The following is a 20,604-nucleotide window of genomic DNA, read 5'->3' on the forward strand; positions in this document are numbered from 1 at the left end:
CGAAACTGTCCGTTACTTAACCCTCTGAGGTCCGTGCACGCATATATGCGTTTTAAGGCGTTTTCCCCTGATGACACCAATAAGAACTTAAATTATACTTTCAGTTTTGATCGTACAGACAAGATCTATATATTAATCAAATCTGTAAAGTGTCTACTTTTTTTGTATGCACACATGTTAAAAATAAAACTTTGAGCATTAATAAAATAAAGAAAACAAACAGGGTGCACGGTCTGTCGCTTTGGTCTGCGTAAACTGCAGGGAGAAACACGTAATTAAAATGAACTGAAACTCAGCAAATACTCCACAGAGGGACACAATATACATATCTATAAAAAGCTTGAATTTTACATTTACTAATTCAACTCGAAAACAAATCATCTGTTTTTATGTAATCCTGTATGAAAGGAGTGGTACAGATTCTCCTGTATCGGCTCATTACAGCTAATGTGATCCCGCCTCCCCGTGCGCACGCTGTTCATATGGAAATGAACCTTTCATCAACAGCTCGTGCACAGGGAGGTGGGATCACTTTAGCTGTAATGGAAAAAAAAACAGCATAAAAACAGATTATTTGTTTTTGAGTTGAATTAAAAAACCCCTCGATGTTTGCCAGTTGGGAAATTAATGCCCCTGCCCACACCAAACAGGCTGTGGTCCCACATTGCAGTGGATTTCGTAACGGATCTGCCAGTGTCAAAAGGGTACACAACGGTGTTGGTCGTACTAGATCGCTTCTCTAAGGGCTGCCGATTTCTCCCATTGAGCTCTCTTCCAAGCGCCCTCCAGGTAGCAGAAACCCTATTCGATTCAATGTTTCCCTACTACGGTATTCCGGAGGACATTGTTTCAGATCGTGGTCCCCAATTCATCGCGAGAGTCTGGAAGGCTTTCTTCCAGAAGTTGGGGACCACTGTTAGCCTAATGTCCGGTTATCCCCCCTGAATCTAACGGGCAGGCAGAGCGGACTGTCCAAGATCTTGGGAGGTACCTCTGCGCAGTAGTCGGCAGCATGTAGTAGTCGGCAACATGAGTGGGCAGACTGTTTATTCTGGGTGGAATATGCACAAAACTCACTAAAACACTCCTCTCCTGGCTTAACACCATTTCAATGTGTGCTGGGGCACCAACTACCGCTCTGTCCCTGGGATGCCACTCCCACTGATATCCCCATGGTGGATCAGTGGTTTAAAAGAGTGGAAAAAGTATGGGAGAATGCGCACACCAAAATCTCCCGAGCAGTTCGCTGGTTTAAAAAATTCGCCGATAGACGGCGAAGGGAAAGTCCTCTGCTCCAGGTAGGCGATCGAGTGTGGCTCTCAAGAATCTTTCCCTCAACCTCCCTTGTCGCAAGCTATCCCCTAAATACATTGGTCCCTTTCCCATATTAGCACGAATCAATCCTGTCTCTTTTAAGTTACAGCTTCCCGCTCATGTGCGTATTAACCCTGTATTTCATGTGTCTCCCCTCAGCCAGTAGTGCGGGGGCCCCTGGACGGAGGCGTCGCAGAGCCTTCGCTACCCGGGGCTGTGGAAATAGCGGGCGCCCCGCGTTCAGAGTCAAAAAACTTCATAGACTCCCGAAGGAGAGAAGGTTTCCTGCAATACTTGGTAGATTGGGAAGGGTACGGACCGAAGGAGCGCAGCTGGGTCCCGGCACGTGATGTGTTAAGTCACGAACTCATTGCAGAATTCCACCAGACATGGCAAGATCGCCCAGCACCACGGCCTCCGGGCCGACCCCCCCCGCCGGCAAATCCAGCGGGTCGGTGGGTCCCGACTCCCTTGTGGGACCCATATTTCACTGGCATTACACCAGACAGTTTTCCATTTAGATCTACAAAATGGTATCGATCAGACAGGTATGATCTAAACCATTTTAATGCCTGTCCCTGAATACCTATGTGATTTTGTAAGCGATCTATGAAAATATTATGATCTATAGTGTCAAATGCAGCACTAAGATCAAGCAAGACCAGTATTGAGATGCAGCCTTGGTCCAAAGCTAAAAACAAGTCGTTTGCAATTTTAACTAAGGCAGTTTCTGCACTATGATGGGGCCTGACACCTGACTGAAATTCTTCAAGGATGTTGTTTTCCTGCAAGAATGTGCATATTTGAGCTGATACTACTTTTTCTAATATTTTTTATATAAAGGGGAGGTTTGAAATCGGTCTGTAATTTGTTATTTCATTTGCGTCCAGATTAGATTTTTTAAGAAGCGGCTTAATAACTGCCAACTTGAAAGGTTTAGGGACGAGACCTAGACATAATGAAGAATTAATAATGTTTAAAAGTGGCTCTCCAACCGTATGCATCACTTCTTTCAAAAATCTGGTTGGGATTGGGTCTAACAGGCACGTTGTTGATTTAGCTGAGGTGATAAGTTTATACAGCTCTTCCTGTCCTATACCTGTAAAGTACTGAAAAACTAAATGTGAAACTTTAGGCTGAACTAGATCATGAGATGCTATTAGAGGTTGAACCTCCGTTATTTTCTTCCTTATGCTATCGATTTTTTCATTAAAGAAGTCCACAAAGTCTTCACTGCTAAAATGTTGTGGAGTACTCTCTGCAGGCATCTTAGGTTTTGTTTTTTATCTCTAACTTTTTTTAATCTGATGGGAGCAACAGTGTCTAATGTACTGGTAACAATAGTGGCCATGCTGCTAGTCACTTTATCTAGATCATCTGCATTTAGGGGTCTAATAAGTAATTGGGATAGAGCCGGCAGATTACTTGTGAATCTGTCTTTAGTAGTCGGATTCATATTTTTAACAAATCGATAAAGTGGGGAGGCACAGCTAATCTGTTCTACGGGTAGAGTATATATCAGGAGTTGATGATCGGTGATATCATTACTTTGAGGTAAAATCTCTATATTAGAGACACCGTGAAAAGAACTTAAAATTCAAAACAATCAATTTGAATCTGTAAATCGTCTAGTTTTATTTGTGTATACTCACAATATCCAAAAAACAATGCGCTTTTGTAAAATAAAGAAAATAAACAGGGTGCGCTCTCAGCCGTCTCAGTCTCCGCGAAAACCTTTTTGAAACACGTCACTAAAATGAACTGAAACTCCAAAATGCAGCAGCACATCCCGTTTTTAACCTTCCCAACTTTTTTCCACACCACCCCACTCCTTCGCTTTCTGCACTGGCTTCCTGTAGCTTCCCGCATCAAATTCAAAACGCTGATGCTTGCCTACAAAGCTAAAAATGGCCCAGCACCCACTTACCTCTCTGCTCTAATTACACCACGCACTGCACCACGTTCCCTCTGATCCTCCAGCACTGCTCACCTCATCAAGGGATGTAGTACATGGCGGCGCACGCTGATGCAGCGGCTTCTCAAGCTCCCGGAACAAAGCCTCTTGATAGCACACCAGATACAAGAGACATTGCTTTTTCAGCGCTGAAAATGCGAGGGAAGTATAGCGTAACTGAACTGTTGTACATCAGAGACAGTTTGATTATTTCTATTCCACCAGGACTAAAATCAGAACTCTGAAGACAGCGCCTCCTGAGAACATTGAAGTGGCGTAGCAGAGCGTGGGGACAGCGGGCAATAGGAAACGTTGTGCATGCAGACAGAAGAGAGGAAAGCGCGCGGGAGCGTCTGTACAGTTAAAGGCTAGCCGACCTCCGATTCCAACTCTCTTTTTGGCCAACGTCTGCTCCCTGGATAATAAAATGGACCTGCTACGTTTGAGGATTAATGCTCACTCTGAGATGAGGAATTGCGCTGTTCTCTTCCTAACGGAATCCTGGCTAAACCAAAACATCACGGACCGCGATTACCGGTCGGGGAAAAAAAGAGGAGGTGGACTCTGTATAAACAGTGGTTACTCACGCGGAATGTCTATGACTGCCATGCACTCTGTCGCGGCAAATGGCAACAGCCAAAATAAATCAGTCGCAATTCAAAGTAATTTGTGAAATGACCGCCAGGTGACGCAAGTGGACATTTTGTAAACGGCTGCAATTAATTTTGTTTAGACAGACTCTTTGTTTCTCTCTGTCTACTGTTATTGTTATTATTAAAGAAAATAGCACAAACAACAGCTCAAGGGCTTGTAAAAACATTTTTATTTTTAACGGTAAAAATGTTGTCACCGTGCTACACTCTAAACGTGCACTAACACTGTGCTAGGTTCGAAAGGAGCTAAGTGATATAAACTTACCCATAAAAGGAATTATCAGACCAGGTAAGTAGTAACCAGTATCTTTTACTCACACTATGTTGCCAATAACAGTTTAAACACAATTGCATGACAATTGAGTCTCTGGTTTTATCTTTTTGAAGTCGTTAAAGTCTGTTTTGTGATCACTTCCTGTATTAATCAGTCCTGTCAATAGTGTCAAAATTGTGTGTCACCAGGTTTGTGACAGTTTCTCCTTTCTAAAAGAAGTGTGCACTTGGATGAAAGAGTGGGTACCAGCTCAGGCGACTGATACTTTCCTACCACCAAAGGAACGTTCGATGAGTTGGTCTGTGTCTCTTCACGATCAGACTGGGAGGCTCGCCATCGATAGAAAAGGATCTTCCAAGTAGTTTCACTCTGTCCATAAGACCTGTCCTGTTTTTTTTTTAAACAGGAAATTTAAAATAATGTTCTATATATGTTGTACAACAGTCATACTAAAGCATAACAACCATGTAACATTAAGCATCACATGCTGCATAATACTGAATGACCACATGTTCAGCCTATTTATCACACTTTAGTTCAACTTCAAATCTCAACTCAATATCTAGAATATAACATGCACCACCTTATACTTACTTAATAACAGTTGATAATAAATCAACAAAAATGGCATACTCTTATATCCCTGGATTAGAGAAAAACTGTAAACAATACAGGCTCTACCTAAATTAAGTTGCAACTCATAGCTGTAGTTGCAATATTAATACTCTAATAAGAGTACCCCTTTTAGAACAAATTGTTTTATCTACTCACAGCAGAATTTAAACATTAAAGTTTAACATTTCCTTCACAATATTAAAATAAAATCATCTATTTCTTAAAACAAACAATTGAACAAAAAACAGCTGTATTCAGGTAACTTAAATATCAGCTTACTATGTCTGTACTCTTTGTAAGCTTTGTATCACAGTTAGCAAACAATATCAGCATCATGCAGTTCACTAGCTTACAGAGACAAATACAGATGGAAACTTCAACTCTCGGTTGCTCCTCCTTATTCCCTCTTCCGTGTTGGTTCTCTAGCTTGCTAATACACTCACTTTTATCACTCTGTTAATTTAAAATCTGTAATTTTCCTCTCGTTTCCTGTCGCCATAAATCACGTTCATCTTCTCTCTTTCTCTCACATACTCGCGCATGGTTGAATCACGCAATTGGCCTCGTGACCTGCCAATCATGTTCAGCTAGGGGAGGAACTATCACTCCTGATTGGCTGATTTCTTCCTAAAGGACATTACGCCATTTTGGCTGTTCTATTACTACCTTTATTTCTTTTAAAGGGATATCAAGCTATTTTAACCCTGTATTGCCACTGGGTTACAATGTCAATTTTGGAGTCAGTGGTCCGAGCACAACGTAATGATCTTTATATGATAAAACGACTTGCGGCATGAATCTACAAGAGACGCTTCAGTTTCAACTAATCATTTAACGCTGAACCCAAACAGCAAAAGAACATGATAATAACAATTTAAAGAATAGCATTTATCTTGATTTTAGCTGTTTATGTCCAGCATTGAAAAGTTATTTTATTATTAATAATTAAAGCTGCTCACATCGCGCGCTTTCATTTTAAAAAATGCAGTGTTTAATCAGCAAGTATATGTCGCCTTTTTTATGAGATGAATAATTTGATTTTTTGAAGCTGTTTGTGTCGGCTCATATCGGGAGCATTTTGATCAAAGTGGAGATGAAAAGTGAAAGTGTGTAACAACAACACAGCACAATGCATGTGTGTGAATGGCCGAAATGTGGTTGGGAATAAACCTTCAGTTTCAAACAATCATTCAATAACATGATAATAATTAAAAGTAAAATAGTATTGTTCTTTTTGCTGTTTATGTCCACCATTTAATACTTATTTAATTATTAATAATTAAAGCTGCTCATATCGCGCGCGCTTCCACTTTTAAAAAAATGCAGTGTTTAATCAAGTATATGTCGCCTCTCTTTGTGAAACGATATGAGCTCGTGTCGGCTCATATCGGGAGCATTTTGATCAAAGTGGAGATTAGAAGGAAAAAAGGAAATGTGTCTACAAACAACATAGCACAATGCATGTGTGTGAATGGCCGAAATGTGGTTGTGAATTAATCTTTTAGTGAAAGTAAAATGTTCGCGTGAACCCGCGGCGATGAGACATTTATAAGAGATTTCTCTTTTCCAGAAATACAACAAACACACATTTATACGTGTTAAATAAGCGCTGTCTTTGCGGCGCTGTGCGAAACGCACGCCGATGTGAGCCGCCTTATCTCAGTCATAATATACAAATGTGTTTTAGCTGTGTAGTGGACCGCGCGCGCACAACCTCTCGCGGGCGAGCCTCTGAATACGCTGTTTTAACGGGGGTGGGGATAAGAAACACCGCACCAGCAGAACTATGCTAATGATTATGAATGCGTCGGGGAAAACAGCAAGGAAACTGACTGGCCATTTTAATAATTCATTGATAAGTTTCGGCTGTGAGTGGATGCGCTGTAGTAATCCACGTTTCACACGAATTACATAAGCTGATTTTTCCCCCATTAGTCTATATAAAAGCAGACATTTTGCTTTCTGTAAGCACATATTTTTCACGTCTGTGAGGCGAGTATACACGGAGTTTCGGTTTATTTTCTGACGTGCTTAAGTTCACAGAAACCGAGACAGAATAGCGCTGTATCCCTGTTTGCTTTCATTATTTTACAACATCATAACGTTTTGTCGTCATTGTGCGTGCACTTAAATAAAAGTAAAGTCTTATAAAGGCTATGTATCTTATATAGGTTTATTTGATAGTTTTTGCCCATTAATCTGACAACACCTGTGACTCACCCACTTTTCCTGATACACACAGCCAGAGTTTTCTGGCTACGCGAGTGTTACACATGATAAAATATAAAGGCTCATTTACTTTGCTTAAATTCGATGGAACTAAGAAATGCCTATATTTAAGTTCTAAATTTGTACTGTAATTTTAGTACTGTGATGATAAATTCGTTTAATGTTTCACTGGTATTTTATAAGGTTTTTGTCGACGGTGGTACAGCACAACGGGGGTGCTGGGATGTGAAAATGTAATTTGTTAAAATGTTTTTATTATTTATTAAAGTATTTTATATATAAAAGTCACTGCTTCGAGTCGATAGAGTTCATGACAACAAAGTGTCGGCCATTCTATCTGCCGCAGGAGTTTAATGTTGTGTACGTCACCATTGTTTACATCCCGCCGGGTGCTAATGCTAGCATAGCATTGCAGGAGCTTCATGATACCATCAGCTTGCTGCAGACTAAACACCCGGAGGCATTTTACGTGGTTGCGGGGGACTTCAATTACGTGAAACTGACGGACACTCTTCCCAAATTTCACCAGCATGTGGAAATTCCAACACAGGGAGAAAATATTCTGGACTGTGTGTATACAAACATCCGCGGTGCATACAGAGCTTTCCCCTGCCCCCATCTTGGCGCTTTCGATCCCATATCCATACTGCTGGCGCCAGCCTATCGCCCCCTGCTGAGGAAGACAATACACACAAAGAAAACGATCACTGTATGGCCCAGTGATGCAGACATTGTTCTCCAGGACTGCTTTCAGTGCACTGACTGGCAGTTCTTTAAAGAAGCATCCACTTACGGGGATAAGCTGGACCTAGATGAATACACTTCTTCCGTCCTCGGCTTTATATCTAAATGTGCTGATGATGTAACCACCACCAAGACAATTACCTGTTTTTCTAATCAGAAGCCCTGGCTGAATGCTGAAGTAAAGGCTCTGCTGAAAGCTAGGGATACTGCAGGTGATGCATCAGCGCTAAAGTTGGCGAGGAAACAACTGACGGCAGGCATTGGGAGGGCTAAATCCACAAACGCCCAAAAAAATCCAGGGTCACCTTACTTCCAACGATCCGCGAAGTATGTGGAAGGGCATTAAGTGCATCACAGACTACAACACCAAAGATGCACAAGGAACATGTTTGAGGAACATGACAACCCTCCTCCCTGTACCAAGCTCCCATCACTTCCTGATGACACGCCCCTTAAAGTAACAACAGCCGACGATTCTAAAAATAATTCCTCCACATTATTAAGGACTCCACCCACCCTGCACATGATCTATTTCAACCTCTTCCCTCGGGAAGAAGGCTGAGGAGCCTTCAGTGCAAGACCACCAGGCTCAAAAACAGCTTTTACCCTAAGGCAATTAGACTGCTGAACTCTAGCCGTGCTTTGTAGGTCCTCTCCCAATAAACACAATCAAACTTTTAGTGTAATATATAACTCTATGGTGCAATACATATATAACCCTATAAGTCGAATATACAATGTGTGCAATACAGCCTCTGAAAATGTGCAATACACTATGTATAGTTTATGTCTAATTTACTGCATAATATATCTCTGACTGCTCTTATTTATATTCATGTATATACATATTTACACCCTCATATTTATACTACTATGCTATCTCTGTGGCTTAAACGGGACCTGGGTCCTAATTTCGTACCAGAACATGGAAGTGTGCTGGTATGACAATAAAGCTTCTTGAATCCTTGAATCCCACCATCTCTCAGTAATCGAGGGCGACATTCATCCAGGCTCTTTTCTGTTCTGGTACCTAGGTGGTGGAACGAACTTCCTCTAGATGTCCGTACAGCGACGCTGATTATCTTTAAACGACGAGGTATCTGTTTCTGCAGTGCTTGGACTTACCCCCCCACCCCAAAAAAAACTCTTCCTAGTTGTGTTTGTGTTTCCAGGCAATGTCATGGAAAATGCAGACTGATGATGACACGGTTCCGCAGTACAGTACATGAAAGCCAAGCCAACTAAGTGGGGATTCAAGTTGTTTGTTCTTGCTGGTTCTTCAAACAGGTACACTATGGACTTTTCTGTGTACACAGAAAAGAACAACTTTTGCACAAGCCGTGGCTTATCATATAATGCAGTGACGTCTGTTTTGGACTGTAAAGTTTTAGGCTCGGGGCACCATGTGTACACAAGTCCAAAGCTCCTAACAGACTTGCTTTCCATGAAGTTTGGTACATGTGGGACTTACAGAGACAACAGGAAGGACTACCCTCGGAATGCAGATTGTCTTCAGTGTCTTCAGTTGAACAGGAACTGCTTTTAGGAGTGGCACAGGGATGTGTGACTATACAAACCATATACACCCATTTTTTCTTGTACTGTTCCTGTTTGCACCGTTTGCTATTACTGTAAATGTATGTTTTTGTTTTTTTCAGTTTTTATTTTGCACTGTTCCTGATGCAGTTTTACCCTGCATGTATGTTTTTGCATAGTTTATATCATACACCGTTTTTGGTTTGCACCATTTTACCCTAAATGTTGTTTGCACTTTTTGCACTTATTTTTAACTGTTTCTGGAATTTTTGCAAGTGAATCTTAAGTTATTCTAAATAAACCACAATCAAAAAAATATGTTTCTGTACTCTAATTTTCTTGTATCACTTTCCTCTGTCCCATACCTGACTGAAAGGGGTAATTATACAGCTCATTATGCAGGTCTTTGTCTTCTGTGAATTACTTCATTATCAGTCACTTGCGCGCATATATGCTTTCTAAACAAAAAGTGTCTTTAGAAAGTGTAAATGAATGTTTCGTGTTCTTTAAATGAGTAGGCGAGATGATTGTCACATCATTTTAAAGTAAAACCTCTACACTACAAGATCCAGGTCACAAAAGTCTTGTACACAAATCTCAGGGCTCCAAAACACCTTTAGACTCCTAAGGGTTAGGGTTAACCAGGTAGACCTGAAAACACATCACCACCTAGTGACACACGGACTGTGTGTTTGTTTTTTGTGTGTGATGGGGAGGTAGATGTGTGGGTGTGTTATTTTAGTATGTCTATAAAACTACCTTATCTCTCTCGCTCTCTCACTCTCTCTTTGTCTCTGTACATATCTCTTAAACATATGGGAGGGCTTATTCATTGGTATCGTTAACAGTGTTAACACTGAAATTGTAAAGATCTGTTTTCAGAACATACACACGCGAACATTCTTCATGACGTTTTCTTCTTCATTACAGGTAAATACATTTTATGGTTATTTGATTTGTTCTGTGTGTGTATGTATGTGTGTGTATGTGAAAGAGTTTTCTCGTCTTGTTATTAGTTTAATTGTTTAAATCAAATAACTCTATCAGTTTATCAGTAGTTTTATCTCTTCATGTGAAGCAAAAAATGACCATTAACTGAAAATGCAAAGAAAGCTCTCTGTCAGTGAGTAAGAAATCTAAAGATATGTTTGTCATCAAGTTTCTCTCTTCCTATTCATCCTATTATTATTATTATTATTATTATTAATGACAATTTCATTCTTTGTTCTTTCATGGAAACTGTAGCCGAACTCTAACACAAGAGCAAAATTCCAGAAAAATAATGAGTTTTGAAAATTCCACAAGTCGATAAATTATCTCGGACTGGGAGGAGAAACTAAAACCGCATAAGATATTTAAGTTTATGATGTATACAGACTTTATTACAATTTTGCGTATTCAAATGCTGTAATGATGTTATTATAATGATGTAATATTTCAAAATGTACAGTATACATGTCAACAAGAAAAATATATGCCTCTGTTCTGACAGATAAATGCTAACATTAACGATGATAGGGAACATAACACTACACATTGGTGCCATAATTCAAGTTTAAAAACTGTTAAAGTGTGTATACATTGTATGGATAGACAAACACACACACACACACACACACACACACGTAGACACACAGTGCCAAGTCAAAAAAGAGTCACACACTCTAATATTTCATTAAACCATGGCAACATTTCCATAAGCTTATGCAATTTCACAATATTTTTCTCCATCCAAAGTCACATTAATTTCTCTCCAGGATCTTGATATTGTAGCGTTTTTACGCCGGGAAGAATGCTGGAGAGACGAGTGAGCTTATTTGCTACCCAATGCAATGGCTGGGAGTACTTTATTAAGCACACAGCATGTAAGGCATGAGCAGCACCTTCACTCAGGAGCCTACATCCAATTCAGCGCTAGCTTGAACTGGAGCACATTTCACACGTCACACACCTCAACACACACAACAGGGCCGAAGTCACTAACCCAAACACCTTTCTCCATCATGGTGAACACACCGACATCCCCGCAAGGCATGCTGGTCGTCAGCCGCCGCCCCGCCCACGCCACAATATTGATTGGTATTGATATTGATTGGAGAGTCCTCCAGAGAGATGCCACCACAGGCTTGTACAGTGGACACGATGCATGATGGGTGCATCACTTCATGCACTTCCCGTCTTACCCTAACGCACATATCTCTCTGGGATAGGCTCGATCTGGCCTCATCAGGTCACATGACCTTTTTTTCATTGCTCTACAGTCCATTCTTTACAGACTCTAGCAAACTAAAGCTATTGTTCTGATTAGTCTCACTGATAAGTGGTTTTCTTATGTCTACTGATGTGGTTGTTTAAGAAATGAGAAGCTTTAGGTTAGGTAACTTGTTACCATATAAGACTTTGAGAGCTAAACATAACGTTGCAACTGGTCAGCGATGTGTTAGATCTCTCAGGTGACACCCATCCTGTCCAAATGTGAGGTCTGCTGGGCTACAGTCTGCAGTACACACTGTGAAATGAACATATCTTACATCTCATCAAATGTATCTAAAATTTCTTAATATAAAACTCTGATCCTGAATACAGGATAAAGCTATAGAGTGAATGAGTGAGTGTAACCTTGGACATTTAACTAAATTTTTCAGTGCAAATTTCTTGTTGTATTGGATGATAATTGTGCTACTTCAAAGCATTTATTTCTAGAAATAAGCTAAATGATCAGCTAATTTAACATTTCAATTCAATTTATTTTATTTTATTTGTATAGTGCTTTTAACAATTGGCATTGTCCCAAAGCAGCTTTACACAATCAAAATAATTATTTAATTTTGTATGGAATTAGAATGTGTATGAATAAAAAAGGTCAGATAGTCCCTGGTGAGCAAGCCGAGGGCGACAGTGGCAAGAAAAAAACTCCCTGAGATGGTAGTAGAAACCTTGAGAGGAACCAGACTCAACAGGGAACCCATCCTCATCTGGGTAAAACAGAGAGCAGGAATTGATCTGCATTCATACTGTGTATTAGTTGGCAGGCAGTTCAGCATAACAGTTGATGTTAATTGATGTTAATGTGGAGTCCAGTTAGTTATTGAAAACTCGGATAGACTTGTATGAAGTCCCAGTCCTAAACTATCGAACGGTCAAGTCCTCAGAGAAACAGCTGCCAACACCAGTCAAGGCCAGAACCGTCTTCTAGGTAGAGAGAACCATCCCCAGACAGGAGATGCATCCCTGACGAGTCTTCCTGAGATGTAAAGAAACCAATCACCTCACCGTCAACAAACCTGAGTGATCAATGAGAGTGGGGAGGACAGCATCTAAACATACCAGTTCACCGTAATACTCTACGTCCATGAGTCCCCCAGATCTGCTCCTTTACCTAAGGCTAATCTATTTATAAAAATGCTTGGCTAAATAAATAGGTTTTTAGCCTGGACTTAAACACTGAGACTGTGTCTGAGTCCCGAACACTATTGGGAAGACTATTCCATAACTTTGGGGCTTTGTAAGAAAAAGCTCCGCCCCCAGCTGTAGTTTTCATAATACGCGGTACTGATAAGCAGCCTTTGATCGAAGTAGGCGTGGCGGATCATAGAACACTAGCAGTTCGCTCAGGTACTGCGGCGCGAGACCATTTAATGCTTATATGTCAAAAGTAGTATTTTAAAATCAATGCGAAATTTCACAGGGAGCCAATGCAGTGAAGATAAGATAGGGGTGATGTGCTTGTATCTTCTGGTTCTGGTGAGGACTCTCGCTGCTGCATTCTGGACTAGCTGAAGCTTGTTTATGCACCTAGTTGAACAACCAGACAGTAGGGCATTACAATAATCCAACCTAGAGGTGATAAAAGCATAAACTAGTTTTTCTGCGTCGTTTAGCGACAATAAATTTCTTATCTTGGCAATATTAATAAGATATTTTATCTTGGTAATATTATCTACATGAGCTTCAAATGAAAGGCTAGAGTCTATAATCACACCGAGGTCTTTTACTGTTGCACTCGATAGAACAGAAAGGCCATATAATGTTACAGAGTGATCTAGAATCTTACTTCTAGCTGCATGCGGTCCTATGACTAGAACTTCTGTCTTATCTGGATTAAGCAAAAGGAAGTTAATTAACATTTTTTCATGTCCTGCACACATTGCTCAATTTTAGTAAGCTGTTTTATCTCATCAGGTTTTGCTGAGACATATAACTGTGTGTTGTCAGCATTACAGTGAAAACTAATACCATGCTTACGGATTATGTTGCCCAGAGGAAGCATGTAAAGGGAAAAAAGCAGTGGGCCTAAAACTGAACCCTGTGAAACATCAAACTCCACTAGAGAACATGCAGAATAATCACCATTTAAGTCTACACACTGATACTGATCGGTCAAATAGGATCTGAGCCAGGAGAGGGCTGTACCCTTAATTCCTACTACATTTTCTAATCTGTGAAGAAAACTATGATCAATGGTGTCAAAAGCTGCACTGAGGTCGAGTAATACAAGCATAGTTACACAACCCTGATCAGAGGCCAATAGAATGTCATTTACTACTTTAACGAGTGCTGTCTCTGTACTGTGATGAGGCCTAAATCCTGACTGATACAGTTCATGTATGCCATTTCTATGTGTATATGAGCATAGCTGCTCCGCTACTATCTTTTCCAGAATCTTAGAGATAAAGGGGAGGTTTGATATTGGCCTGTAACTGGACAGCTGACAGGGGTCAAGGTCAGGTTTTTGTAATAATCAGTTTAATAACTGCTAATTTAAAAGATTTTGGAACATAACCAATGCTGAGTGAAGAATTAATTATTCTCAACAGGGGTTCTGTTATTGCTGGTACTATCTGTTTAAGAAAATGTGTCGGTACAGGATCTAATATACAGGTTGATGAATTTGCAGAAGAGATGAGTGAAATTAGTTCATTCTCTTCAAGGGGAGTAAAGTATTCTAGGTTCTGGTCTGACATGGCTAGATTAACATCTGTATAACTTACATTGTTTGGTTTCAAAGCCTCAATTTTATGCCTAATATTTACAATTTTATTATTTAAAAAGTTCATGAAGTCCTCACTATTGCATGATGTTGTTGTGGAGATTTCTGCAGTGGTCTTATTTCTGGTTAATTTGGCTACTGCATTAAATAAAAATCTAGGATTATTTTTGTTATTTTCTATAAGAGTGGAGAGATATGTTGATCTAGCTACACTAAGAGCTTTTCTATAGTTCAGGATGCTCTCCTTCCATGCTATTTGAAATACTAACAATTTAGTTTGACGCCATTTACGTTCTAATTTCCGAGCGGTCTGTTTTAAAGTGCGCGTGTGATCGTTATACCAGGGAGCAAGTTTCTTATCTCTATTAATTTTTCTTTTAACTGGAGCTACATTATCTAAGGTATAGCGAAATGTCGACTCTAAATATTCAGTCGCCTGATCGAGTTCTGTGGGGTCAGGCGGTGATCTGATCGAAGTTGGGAACTCTGGGAGATTAATGATAAAACTGTGTGGTAGTTGATGTAAATGTATGTTTCATACGGTAGCGCGGCGCTGTGTGTACATTATTACTGTGACACATTTGAATTGAGACAAGATAGTGATCTGAGATAACTTCAGATAGTGGACTTGTAAATAAATTTTATACTTAATCCGAGGAATATTATTAAATCTAAAGTGTGACCTGCTTTATGAGTGGGTCCTACTACACACTGATTTACTCCTACCGAGTCCAGTATAGACATAAATGCTTTATGCACAGGGTCTCCTGGATTCTCAAAATGAATATTAAAATCTCCAGCAATTAACACTTTGTCTACAGAAACGACCAGGTTTGAAAGGAAATCTGCAAATTCACTAAGAAATTCAAAGTATTTACAGTATGTACGGCCCTGGAGGTCTGTAAATGAGAATTAGTGGAAGAGACTGAGCTGACTTATTATTTGTAGCTACACTTGTTATATTACTATAGAGAAATTTAAATAAATTAAATTTGTGTCCGTGTTTTTGTACAATAGTCAAATTATCATTGTGAATAACTGCGACGCCTCCTCCTCTACCAGTTAACCGAGGCTGGTGTATGTAGCTGTATCCAGGAGGACCCGCTTCATTTAGAGCTACATACTCGTCCTGTTTAATCCAGGTTTCTGTTAAACAGAGTATATCAAACTCCTGATCTGTGATAATTTCATTAACTATAACTGCTTTAGATGCGAGAGATCTAATATTTAACAGTCCTAGCTTCAGATCAGAGGTGCCGGCTGCGCATTCAGTGTGATCCAAGTTTGTGGTCTTTATGTTAATTAAATTACTAAAACAGACTTTCTGAGTCTTTCTACATTTGTTTTTAGCTCGGGGAACAGACACAGTCTCAATACAGTGAACCCTGAGTGACGACTCTATGCAGCTAGCAGACGGTTGGTTTAGCCTGTCTGTCTGCTCCCTGGCCTGGGCTCTGGATTGTCACCGATTAACTAGGCCTCTTCTGAGACTATGAGCTATACTACAGGAAATGAGAGCAGCACCTTCCTGAGTGGGATGGACACCGTCCCGCCCTAACAGGCCAGTTTTGCCCTCAAAGGTCTTCTAATTGTCTATGAAGCCCACGTTGTTTTTGTATGAACGAAAAAGCAATATAATTAAAATGCTGATACATAAAATGTAAGGCTAAAAATAATAGTGTATGTGTAGAAATAGCCTTAAATAGTTTCTAGTGTTTAGTTTACAGTTTATGTATTATTTATTAAAATACAAATGTTTAGATAAATGTGACTAAATCACAGATATTTTGAACTGTTGTCATGTTTGCACTGTTAGATAAAACTTTAAAGTTTAGACTGTTGATAATGTTTCGTTCTTAAGCTCATATAACATGAATACACGTGAATAACATGCAAGGACACTCAGGAATGTTTCCTCTGTGGTACTATAAACTCTGCTTGACTAAATGTGACAGAGATCGTGTTGTTATTAAAGAAACCTTTGTTTCATTACAACATCTTGACATAATACAACCAAAACTTACACTTACAACAAATGTTTTAAAAGCTGTTCCGGTAGACAACTATTAAGGGGCATCTGGACTAAAACACAAGAAACATTTATTACAGAAATTGGTGAGAGTTATTATAACTGACTTTGTGTCTGTGAATGAACGTCACTTTTCCAAAATTAATGCAGGATTTAGACAGACGTGATGTTTCAGTATTTAGGATCAGGATGGGAATGAAATGATCGTATGTGTTTATTTATCACAATATTTAATGTAATATTTACTGCAGTGGTTAATTTCAATGTCAATAACTTATACACATTTATACAGCAGCAGTTTCGCATGCAGTGACCTGAATAAAAAAATATTCATGTCTAATTTATGTAGAATCTCATGGTGTAAATGTTTTGTTTGTTTACCTTTAATGTACATGATTTAATATTTGTGCGTCTTTATTGTTTCAGATAAACATGCTTGTACAAGTTCTGAAGTGGATTTGCGGTAAGTTTTACACCTTGTCATATGAAGCCTATCACAAGCCGGTCTGCAGCTTTATTAATCATTACTATAGGCACAAACGGACACCTTCAGCGTAAAGCCCAAATGGAAAAAATGTCTTAAACATAACTACACTGTAAAAAATGTTCATAATTTTAACAGGAAAATATAAATGCTACAGAATAAAACCGTATTTCACAAAACTTGGGATAACCGTAGAATTTACAGTGAAAAACTGTAATTAGTTTAACAGAGTAAGACCTTAAATTTTACAGTTAAAAACATATACAAAAAATATTATTTATTGCAGTAAAATTTATGATATACTGTATTTATAAAAAGGAAACTCTTAGAGAAGGTATTTGTTACTAATATCATGAAGCATCAGTTTATATTTTACTAAACCTTTGTTGATAGAGTTTAAAAATCAGAAAAATATCTGCTTTGTAAAAAATAAACCGTAAATTTACCGCACAGCTGTGGTTGCCAGAAATTTACCAGACCCGCAGGTGGACACCTTTCCTTCCCTTTTTCCCTTCCTCCCTCCTTTAACCCTTTCCTTCCCTAAGTAAAATTACCCCTTTTCCATAAGACCTCGCCACATGTCCGTGTTTGTTGTTGCCCCCCTTGTGCCAAACCTATTACAAAATACATGAACATATTTAACACCCCGGTGCAGTGTGCACATAAAAACCACAATGCAGGACAGAGGACATAAACAATTTTAACATGTGTGTGATAAAATAATTTTTTGTGTAAAGTTGTAATAAAAGTTCTTCTATAAAATTATATGCTCAGATTGTCTGCCCAAAACGCTTAAAAAATGTCCACCCTGACTCTTGTATATTTGATAATAAGAATTTAAATATTGTTTTGCTGTCTTTATTAAAAAATACATAGGACCATGCTGATGTCCAAGTCCTAAATAAACGTTTAAAATTTTCATTTAAAATTTTAAAAGTACTCTTAAATTATAGTTTCTTAACAGTAAAATCCGAATGCTTAGCAATTTAAATTCTATCTCTTTTAGCTCCCAGCTAGTGTGATAAAATGATGCTTTCACAGAATTGCTGAATTAATTCACTGATAGCAATTGTGTAGTACTGTAAGTATGGTAGTGTAATGGTGCGCCTTGTTGCCTTGCACCTCTAGGGTCTGAGTTCCATTCCCGGCCAGGCTCGATTCCCGTCTCTGTGTGCATGGAGTTTGTATGTTCTCCCCGTGCTTGGTGGGGGTTTCCTCCAGGTATACTATGCACATTTCAATGTGCTACTCTCACACTCTTGACACCTCTGAGAGAAACTCACAGATGATGTGTTTGATGTATTGGGTTTACATTTGAATAAAAGCCTGATTTAGAATCTAATGTCTCTCTGGCAGGACCAAGGAGAAGGAAGCTGAGGACCACTCTGCTGCTTAGCACGACTGCTCTCTGTTTGTTATTTGTGATGCGGACAGGCTTTGAGAACAAGAAACAACAAAAGACTACTGGCAAACCAGGTGACAAATTTGAACCACAGCCGTCACCAGAGCAGTCCAAGAATTTGTCCCACAAATGTCAGAGAAATGTCTCTGTGTCTAACATCACTGGGTTTTCCACTTTGCCAGAAAAGATTAAAAACTTTTTGTTTTACCGACACTGCCGGCATTTCCCGATGCTACTTAATGTTCCCGGTAAGTGCGGCGGTCCTCAGAACTCTCCACAGGTTTTCCTGCTGCTGGTCATTAAAAGTTCTCCACCCAACTATGACCGACGGGAGGTTCTGAGAAAAACATGGGCTTCAGAAAGACTTCAGAGTGGCATGTGGATCCGCACTGTGTTTATATCAGGCACCACAGGTAATGGTTTAGAGAAGGAAAGACTCAATAAACTTCTGGAACTGGAGAACCGTATGTACCAGGACATCATTCAGTGGGACTTTCATGATTCTTTTTACAACCTCACGCTGAAGCAGGTCTTATTCCTGGAGTGGATGGAGAGGTTTTGCCCTCATGTGCACTTCCTCCTCAATGGAGATGACGACATTTTTGCCAACACAGACAACATGGTGCAGTATCTCAAAGGGTTACATGATAATGATGGAAGCAAACACCTGTTCACCGGCCACTTGATGCAATATATGGAGCCAATTATGGAACCAGCCAGCAAATACTACTTCCCAGTCCAGATCTATGAATCAAAGCATTATCCTCCATACTGCAGTGGGGGAGGCTACCTCTTGTCACAATTCACTTCCAGAATCATCTACAACATGTCTCAATCCATTACCTTGCTCCCTATCGATGACGTTTACATGGGAATATGTCTGGAAAAAGCTGGACTTAAACCTGTCTCGCATATTGGAGTGAAGACACTGGGCCTGCACATTCCCTCAAAAAAGCTGGACATGTACAATCCATGCTACTACCGTGAGGTTCTCCTGGTCCACAGGTTCCTCCCTCATCAGATATTTTTAATGTGGCATGAAATCTATCGGAGCGATTTGGTTTGTGAACGGAGAGGATTTAATGCCCAGCCTGAGGATTTAGTACCAAAATGATGCTGTGAGAAGTGTGAGAGACGTTAAGAAGAAGGAAGGTTTATAGGTTATATGTTTACTTTAGAAACCAATGAAAAAATGTACAATAGTCAGAGGTGTCAAGTAATGAAGTACAAATACTTTGTTACCTTACTTAAGTAGAAATTTTGGGTATCTACTTTACTGGAGTAATTATCTTTCAGCTGACTTTTTACTTCTACTCCTTACATTTTCACGCAATTATCTGTACTTTCTACTCCTTATGTTTTAAAAATAGCCTCGTTACTCCTATTTTATTTCAGCTTGTCATTTAAAAAGCAAACAAACACAAAAAGAAAACATCCGGATAAATCGCGCCATACGGATGGAGCGAATTTGATTGTGGTTGGATGAGAAGTACACTGTAAAAAATGATTGTAAGGCTATGTAAATAAAACAAACAAAAAAAGTGTATTTTTTACTAATAATAATTTTGTTAAAGTGAAAACTTTAGAGTATTAAGTAAAACCTATATATTTACTTAATTTAGACTTGCAAATCTTAAACCTTCAACAGTCAAGTAAATGTTACTTATGATTCTTTGACAAATCTAAACAAATTAATAAAGTACTTATGTACCTTTAGAAAATCAAGTAGAATTTAAGCTGACTTTAGGTAATCAGCGCATGCGCAAAAAAAAAAAGCTCTCCCGCAATCATCACCTTCTCTAAAGTGCTTCTCCGTTTTCTTTGACAGGTAAGTAATAATTAAAAATGCATAATATTTTGGACATTATATATTTGGTAATTGTGTTAACCCTGAGCAATTGAGTTGTCATCACTCAATTCTGTATATTTTCTGGACATTTGGAAACGCGAGTTGATAATCTTCAGTCTACACCACACGACATATTTAAAATCTCCGTGTTTTACATAAAGACGCGTTAGTCTGGAATGTGTTACTTTATCCGTGATATATGTTTTTGTTTAATTGCATTTTGTTGAAATGAAATTTTGTGCAGTTGTTCGGGGCTTCTTGTCATATTTACGCGACATTTTAAAACCTCTAAGTTTTACAAAAGATGTAGGGGGAGAGCAAGATGGCGCTGTTCCGAGCAGACATGGTGCGCTCTTAATCTTCAGACATCATCAAGATTTGCATGCCATACTACTTTTCCTTATCATTTCATGTAATATTTTTATAGGGACCAATATTAACGTTGTTTGAAAAATTGGTTATATGGTCAAAGCGAAACACTACTCCGAAGTGAGCATGGAGAAAAATGTGAATGTCGAGCCCTAACAATTA

At 39.2% G+C, this 20,604-nt stretch overlaps 1 protein-coding gene across 2 annotated transcripts; it reads left to right on the plus strand.

The window, feature by feature from the left end:
- Positions 1 to 10,144: 10,144 nt before the first annotated feature.
- On the plus strand, positions 10,145 to 20,219 carry LOC128530073 (N-acetyllactosaminide beta-1,3-N-acetylglucosaminyltransferase 3-like). Of its 2 annotated transcripts, XM_053503791.1 has the most exons (4): positions 10,145 to 10,249; positions 15,660 to 16,801; positions 17,951 to 18,043; positions 18,179 to 20,219. In XM_053503791.1, the coding sequence occupies exons 2-4, from the start codon at positions 16,771 to 16,773 to the stop codon at positions 19,336 to 19,338; spliced, it is 1,284 nt and encodes a 427-aa protein (XP_053359766.1). In that variant the 5' UTR covers positions 10,145 to 10,249; positions 15,660 to 16,770; the 3' UTR covers positions 19,339 to 20,219. The 2 variants fall into 2 exon arrangements, with proteins under 2 accessions (XP_053359766.1, XP_053359768.1); XM_053503793.1 differs by lacking the exon at positions 17,951 to 18,043.
- The last annotated feature ends 385 nt before the right edge of the window (positions 20,220 to 20,604 follow it).

This window comes from Clarias gariepinus, chromosome 9, assembly GCF_024256425.1.
Source record: "Clarias gariepinus isolate MV-2021 ecotype Netherlands chromosome 9, CGAR_prim_01v2, whole genome shotgun sequence".
NCBI lineage: Eukaryota > Metazoa > Chordata > Actinopteri > Siluriformes > Clariidae > Clarias > Clarias gariepinus.